The 7,757-nt window shown below is 46.4% G+C and overlaps 1 protein-coding gene and 1 non-coding gene across 2 annotated transcripts; one reads left to right on the forward strand and one right to left on the reverse strand.

The window, feature by feature from the left end:
- The first annotated feature begins 2,962 nt into the window (after nucleotides 1-2,962).
- On the forward strand, nucleotides 2,963-6,041 carry LOC127327360 (probable glycerol-3-phosphate dehydrogenase [NAD(+)] 3, cytosolic). Its single transcript, XM_051354135.2, has 5 exons — nucleotides 2,963-3,623; nucleotides 4,383-4,604; nucleotides 5,039-5,286; nucleotides 5,394-5,533; nucleotides 5,632-6,041. Exons 1-5 carry the CDS (start codon nucleotides 2,978-2,980, stop codon nucleotides 5,771-5,773), a joined length of 1,398 nt encoding a protein of 465 aa, XP_051210095.1. The 5' UTR covers nucleotides 2,963-2,977; the 3' UTR covers nucleotides 5,774-6,041.
- Nucleotides 6,042-6,439: 398 nt separating this feature from the next.
- On the reverse strand, nucleotides 6,440-6,558 carry LOC127328028 (U5 spliceosomal RNA). The gene has a single exon (XR_007868936.1). It is a non-coding gene; the product is annotated as a U5 spliceosomal RNA (small nuclear RNA).
- Nucleotides 6,559-7,757: the final 1,199 nt, after the last annotated feature.

The following is a 7,757-nucleotide window of genomic DNA, read 5'->3' on the forward strand; positions in this document are numbered from 1 at the left end:
TCTCGGCCTCCTACTCGTTCCGATGACAGATCTTCCACTCGTACTCTCTCCGGTCGCAAATCCTCCCTGACTCCTTGCTCCGGTGGTGTCCCCTGGTGCCACCTCCGCCATGGAAGAGCTCGCGCCTGCTTCTCTCACTCTCCCTACAGAGACGCGAGGAAGGGAGGAATGAGATAAGGAAGGGAAAAAGAAACCATGCCTAGGTGAACCAAAATGGAAAAAACCGGACCAACTTAAAAAACTGAGAACATAAATAAAACCAGACAACTACGTGCGTGGAAGACCTCGCAAGAAGATTCGCACCACCGATCGGAACGAGTGGCCGCGGATATGACTTGACACCAATTGAGATTTCAGCTAGCTGAAAAATAGGAAAAGTGAAGATAGAACTTCAATATTCAATTGGAATTTAAGAAGATCTCAATTGATTTAGACATATTTCGGTTACAGACCAATCATCTCTTTTTTTTTCCGGAAAGCTCCACCGAATTATTAATCGTCGTCAATAGCAGTAGGGATGAAAATAGAGAGAAAAGTTTCGGACATTTCCTCAAAAACACAGAAACAGAACGAAATGGCAGAGTGGAAACAGAAATTCCATTTTCGTCTAATATAGATTTTCCGTGTTAGGGTTCGATGTGCATGACCGAATCCAGTAGCATCGGTATGTGGCCTTGTCAAGCCGAACAGTCGAAGCTTCCACTGTTTGACCCTTCTCTATCGGTATATTCAGTAGACATATTAGGGTTAGGGATCAGGTTTGTTGGTTCCTTGTGTTTCTTGACGTTTTTATTCATAATTCAACTAGTCCCTTGGTTCCGACAAACATCCATTTTCCGCCCCGTGCCTCGTTTCGCATCTACTCCCGACAATTTTCGTGTCTTAGTAGAGATTGTTAGCCATACGAAAAGTCGTCGTGCTAAGGTCCAAAGGACTAGCACATCAGAGTAGCAACCATCGCTAAAGATGATAATAACATATCAGAACCAGCTAACACACACATCTGGATCCCGTCAGATTCATCGGAAAGAGAACTCCACACACCCTTCTTGTCTCTAGGCGCACCACCAGAGTTGGGATATGCCGGGAAGGAACTTATTCTGACTTAGGGTTACCACCTCCACCTTGATCACCATTTTGTAGAAGACAATCAAAATACCTAAAAGGAAAAAAAAACTTGAACCCTTCGATCAGCGAGGTGCCGTGGTCCGCCACACCTCCAAGTTCACAAGGGAATCGAGGCGGGAAAGACTAACGACATCACCGACAAGAGGGGCAGAACCCTCGATTGATTATTGCTGAGTTTAATCGGACACCTTATCCATGCTATTATTGAAAAGTGGGTTCAACATGTCATATTTGGTATCATAAGAAAATCTTGGGTGATGTGCGAATAATTAGCTCAAGAGTTGTGAAAAAAATCAAAAGATATGGTAATAAGATATGCAAATAATTTTTTGAGACTTAGAAATGTGAGATTTTAAATTTTAAAAAATCTAAAAGTGAAGAGAGTACTAGTGCCCATGTGTCAAAGATACTTTCCGCAAAATATCGAGATTTATGTACGAAACTGAGTAAGGACAGACCCCACCTTTTTTTTTTGAGAATAGGACAGACCCCACCTGACAGGGACAGGGAGCACGGGCGCCAGCAACCCGCGAGTCCGTCACCGCCCCGTCAGCCAGCCCGTCGCCATCTTCCCTCCGCCGCGGCCGCGCCGTCCCTCTCCTCCCGGACGCGGCGGCGCCACCCCAAAATCCACCTGTTTTGACCGGGCCTTCCTTCCACCCGCCGTCCTGCCCCCCTGGCCTCCCAAATCGAGACACGCTCGCCTTCCTCTAGAAGCTGAACCCCGTACAAAACCTCCCCCATTTTCGCTCGCGGGAATGTATCCTATGCACCCAATCAACTCATGCACCCCGTGCACCCAGCCCCGGTTAACTATTTTAAATGTTTTTAAAAAATCAAATCGAAGGTTATGTGTATAGATAGTACTCAGATCTAACATGTCACCAAGTTTCAAATCATAATTCATAGTAGAGATCAAGAAACAAAATAAACAAACCTGACCATGAATAGTGCCAAATGCAAGTTGGGCTTTCAGTTTAGCCCATTATCACTATTCATAACAAATTTGTCATTTTTTTATTTTGAAGCTGTGTTTCAAATTTAGACTTGAAATTTTGTGACATGTTAGATACTAGTACTATATATTCCCGAACTTTTTGTCAGATTTTTTTGAAACTTTTAAAGTTCTCAATCAGAGCTAGATGCATGGGTGCATGAGTTGCTTGGGTGCACAGGATACTTTCGCTCGCCTGCTTAGAGCATCCCCACTCGTTGGCGCTCCCCACGCCCAAATCCGGCGAATTTTTCGTCCGGATTGGAGGAAGATTTGGCGTGGGGAGGAGTAGTTTCCCAGTCGTGTGCTCCCCAAGCGGCGTTTCTCGGGGAAAAAGAGGATGGCTCGGGGAATCCGGACGAAAGAGGAGACACGTGGGCGTGGGCGGTTGGTTTAGCTTCGTCCGGAGTCCCCGAGCGCGCCCCGGGGGGCCGGGGATGGCGTGGGCTCGCCGGATGGATGAAGGGTCAAATCCGGACGAAAACGAGGAACCGGGGGCGCGACTGGGCCGAATTTCGCCGTCCGGATGGAAAAAACGTCGCTCGAGGGCCTCGTCGGGGGGGACGAGTGGAGATGCTCTTACTCACTGCCTTACGGAACCCCAGCTGCCCGGAGTAGCTGAGCGCGGGGCGGGCGCCGCCACCAACCGTGCGGCACCAGGAATTCAAACGGGCGGCGGCCGCGGCCGGGACAGCTGGGGATTTAAGCGGCGCTTTTCGGCAACTCCAGCCCCCACAAATCCACCCGCATTCCCCCCCTCCCTCGATCACACCGCCACCTCCACCCGTCCATCCGTGTCTTCTCGCTCAGCTGGCCCGCGAGCCTACGCCCGTCGACCCCCTCGAGCTAGCCGCGATGGTAGGGAGCTACGCCAACGGAGGAGTTAGGAACGGCGCGGCGGCGGCGGCGGCGGAGGGGAAGCTGGACGAGCTGCGGCGGCAGCTGGGGAAGGCGGAGGGGGACCCGGTGCGGATCGCGGGCGTGGGCGCGGGGGCGTGGGGCAGCGTCTTCTGCGCGCTGCTGCAGGACGCGTACGGCCGCGACCACCGCGACAAGGCGCAGGTGCGGGTCTGGCGCCGGGCCGGGCGCGCCGTCGACCGCGCGACCGCCGAGCACCTCTTCGAGGTCATCAACGCCCGCGAGGACGTCCTGCGCCGGCTCATCCGCCGCTGCGCCTACCTCAAGTACGTCGAGGCGCGGCTCGGGGACCGCACGCTCTACGCCGACGAGATCCTCCGCGACGGATTCTGCCTCAACATGGTCGACACCCCGCTCTGCCCGCTCAAGGTCGTCACCAACCTGCAGGAGGCCGTCTGGGACGCCGACATCGTCGTCAATGGACTGCCGTCCACTGAGACCAGGGAGGTGTTCGAGGAGATCGGGAGGTACTGGAAGGAGAGGATCAACCCGCCCATTATCATCTCACTGGCCAAGGGGATCGAGGCCTCGCTCGACCCTGTGCCGCGGATCATTACCCCCACACAGATGATCGCCAATGCAAGTGAGTTCTCTGCTCATGTTTGGCCACCATATCTGATTGAAGGTTTATTTTGACTGCATTCAACCGATATTGAGTTTGCTAGTTTCATTTAAACCAACATTTACTAGCCGCTGAGCTGAATGAAAGTACAGTTCTGTGGAATGTTCCTAATGAAATTTGCTGGCTAATCTTGACCTGTTCCTAGTTTCCTTCATACTTAGTGCACGCTTATATGTGACATCGTTCTTTATGTCTGTTGTTGAATATTCGAAGAGCTAGTTAGTGCTTTACCACTAAATGGTTTGCTGTCAATGTCCATCCTTATGTCCCTCTGCAATCCCTTTAGGTGGTGCAAGCAACTGCATACATATTGTACTATCATTAGGCTTTATCTGCATTACAAAGTACTGAACCTTTCATTTCTAGTTTGCGCTGTTGTTTAAGACAGTGGCTTCTTTTTTCAAATGTTTTACTATCTGCATTACAATGTACTGAACCTTTCATTTATAGTTTGAACTGTTGTTTAAGACACTGGTTGCATCTAATTTCAGTAAAATGGAGCCCAGGCAGGCGGCTCTCTGTTGACCTAAAATAATAATACTGAATGTTGCAATTTACTGTTTTCTTTACACTAAATGTTGTGATATGCTCCATGTCTTCTGTTCTACTGAATTAGAATTCCCCTGTCAATTTACCGTGTACCTTTGTAAGCTTTTCTTCGTTCTACACTTGTCACTAGTTTTTCTGACCATTATTTGTTGGTCATGGACTTTACTGTAGCTGGAGTTCCATTGGAGAACATTCTATATCTTGGAGGCCCTAACATTGCTTCGGAAATTTACAACAAAGAGTATGCAAATGCTCGCATATGTGGAGCTGACAAGTGGAGGAAGCCTCTTTCTAACTTTTTGAGGCAGCCTCATTTCATTGTATGGGATAATAGTGATCTCATTACTCATGAAGTCATGGGTGGCTTAAAGAACGTATATGCCATTGGTGCTGGTAAGTTTCCGCTCTTAACTACTATCTTTTTTTGTTGAGCAAATGAGAACTTGAACATGCCTCATAATATGTTGACCGGGAAATTGAAATCATCATTTGGAGCCTTAATGTTTAAACTCAGGTGGAACACAATTATGCCCATTTTACACAAAACCGGAAATAGTCGGAATCTTATGTTAAACACCCTACACTTATCATGGAATATGCTATTTTAACCTGATGTATCTTGCACTGATGTTTCTCTTTCACACACTGCTTGCTGCTATATGCAACTTTGTCGGAGCTACCAGTGTAGCATTCTAATTTATATGTACGAGAATTGGGATATGTGGTTCACTGGTTCCCCTATGCGCACATCTTCTTATCACATCCTACATTACTATTTCGGGGCATAATATTGCAATGGTTTTGCTGAAGACCGCGTTTTCTTGTAGGTATGGTGGCAGCACTGACCAATGAGAGCGCAACAAGCAAATCGGTTTACTTTTCACTTTGCACGTCTGAAATGATATACATCACCCACCTCCTAGCGAAGGAGCCTGAGAAGCTTGCTGGACCATTATTAGCGGATACTTATGTCACACTTCTGAAAGGTCGTAATGCGTGGTATGGGCATAAACTGGCTAAGGGAGAACTGACTCTGGAAATGGGGGACAGCATCAAAGGCAAAGGGACTATACAGGTTCGTGGTTTATCCTTAATTAATAAAGAACAGTTTGCGTAACTGTATGGATGAGTTTGTGCTTTGCGAGAGTGTGATGCTAAGTTTATGTGATATTTCATTTTTAGGGTGTCTCTGCAGTCAATGCATTCTATGAACTCTTGAGTCAAGGAAGCTTAAGTGTGACGCATCCAGAAACCAAGAAGCATGTTGCTCCTGTCGAGTTGTGCCCAATACTCAAAACACTTTACAAAATATTAATCAAGAGGTTGGAATGCTCTTGGATTATCAACTTTGCCTTTTTTTTCCGTACTGTCTGTTGCCTTTACAGCTGCCTTAATGTGTTTATTTCTTCTACACTTGCAGGGAGCTTGGTACCAATTCAATTCTCCAGGCGATACGAGATGAGTCAATGTATGATCCAAGGGAAAGAATTGAGATGGCACAACGTCAATCCCTCTACCGGCCGTCTCTCCTTGGCCTACCTAAAGGTGACACCAAGGCTTAGACGCATTCTTTCTTCATGCAGATTTGTTGTGAACTGCAGGATTTGTTGATCCTTCTGTCTGTACCGGCAAGTGCGTGTTGTTTTTGCTTATATGTACACTAGTGAGTTCAGTGATGAGATGTTGTAGCGTGGCGAGATAAACGTGTTAGTGTTCAAGTTGATGTCCACCTGTATATAAATCCCTTGGTGATTCAGTTTTATTTGTTGTACATGGGAAAAGGGACACTGTAATTCTTGAGTTGTAATTAATTTGTCCCTTATTAATTTAGAGGCAGTGCTCCTGTAGACTGTAGTCCTGTTGTTTACTTTCCAATGAGGCAGTGCTCCCTCAAACCTGCACCACTGGATGAAGTATCCCTCAAACCTGCACAACTGGCTGTAGTATGAGCAGGGATTTCTGGTTCCCAAGCATCCCTTTATTTTTAAAAGTTTGGAAAATTATGTGTATGAGTGAACAGTCTACAATTTGTAAACTCCAAAATTTATCACGTTTTCATTGTCTTGCAGCCTAAGATTCATAGAATTTAAATGATAGCAGAGTACATTATTGATTACATCGGGGGTTACAATTTAAAAGAAATTGCTTCACTAGAGATTTAGATGAAACTAAATTCCCACAGAAATATATACCCCTAATAATTACAAAGTTTACAATTTGATTGTGGGGCCCTCCAATAAAGGAGAATCCCCTTCAAAAATTAGCGTATGCTGCTAATTGCAGTGTGCACACGGTATTCTTTAGTAAAAGGCGAAAGAATAGTTCGCTTTGTGCCCGCTGCGCAGCTGCGTGGTTTCAGATGGATGCCTCGGACTTCCTTTTATAGAGCGGCTCGTTGCGCATTGCTATCGAAGTAGCGGTATGGGACTAATCTTCTGTGAGAACCTCCGCTTGCGCGCAGCCCCGTGTGGGCAGAAATGGACGAGGCCGTCAAGGCCGCGTATCCCAGTGGGCTTCTAGGCCTAGTGATACTATCGGGAGCAGGGCCAGAAGCTTGTGAACTTTTTTTTTTAATAGAGCTAGTTGCAGATCCATTTCATATGTACGAGTCATGCCTGTATGAATATGAACTGTACCAATATGGCACTATTCAGTTCCTTGGTAAAGATTTTTTTTTTCTTTACACATACCCTTTGGTACTTACCTAACTGAATTGAAATACATCTAATCTGATCCTAGAGAAAAATAATCCCAATTTAAAAAGACGAGTCAGACTAGATTATACCTTGAAAAAGCCCGGAAAAAGACCTTGCTAGGATAGTGCCAGCTGGCGACGGTTCAATTTTTCCGTATTTAATCCCACTTTTGGTCGATTTTTTTTTGGACCAGAGGGGAATGAGTGTAGTAGCTAGTATTTTGATTTTGTTTGTGCTGAAGAATGCCGCCTAACAATATGCCCCTCCTCGCAATGCACGAAAAAAATATTTTGTAAAAACAATCAATGAAGCATGTAAAGCAACGCTAGAATCATTTGAGAAGGTGTTTTTTTAATCTCTTTCACGCACCTCGCTTTTCGCAAGCAACACCTCGTAGCACCGGTCAGCCCCCACGTCTCCCTAACCCCTGACAGACCCCTGCCCAATCATGAGAGCCACTGGTGCGGCACCACCGTGTACCTGCAAAGTGGCACGCTTAAAACGCCGCCACGAACTTGTGGTACACGTCTCGTCGGCTATAGCCCGAAATCACAGAGGATGACACAAAAAGGCTCCAACACAATTGTGATGGGTAAGGAGTATGATCCTGCACCAAAATGGAGTTTAGGTTAGACATATCAAGCCCAACCTTTTTCTATTTTTATGTCATTTTCAATTTTGTGCTTTGCTCAGATATGTAATAAACTCACGAACTCTATTGAGAGTTTTGATGCCTAAGTCGTATGATTGGGCAGTGCCCTACCATGCCATGGTTTGGTTGCCGGAGGTTTAGCTCAGCGCTCTCATTAATTGAATTCACATGTCCATCTACAAAAACCGTAGCAACCTC

This window comes from Lolium perenne, chromosome 1, assembly GCF_019359855.2.
Source record: "Lolium perenne isolate Kyuss_39 chromosome 1, Kyuss_2.0, whole genome shotgun sequence".
NCBI lineage: Eukaryota > Viridiplantae > Streptophyta > Magnoliopsida > Poales > Poaceae > Lolium > Lolium perenne.

Excerpts from the sequence above, each read along its gene's own strand:
- LOC127327360 (XM_051354135.2), top strand. The coding sequence starts at position 2,978 with ATGGTAGGGAGCTACGCCAACGGAGGAGTTAGGAACGGCGCGGCGGCG. Across the intron at positions 5,287-5,393 it reads AAGGCAAAGGGACTATACAG|GGTGTCTCTGCAGTCAATGC; the intron begins GTTCGTGGTTTA and ends TTTCATTTTTAG. Across the intron at positions 5,534-5,631 it reads TACAAAATATTAATCAAGAG|GGAGCTTGGTACCAATTCAA; the intron begins GTTGGAATGCTC and ends CTACACTTGCAG.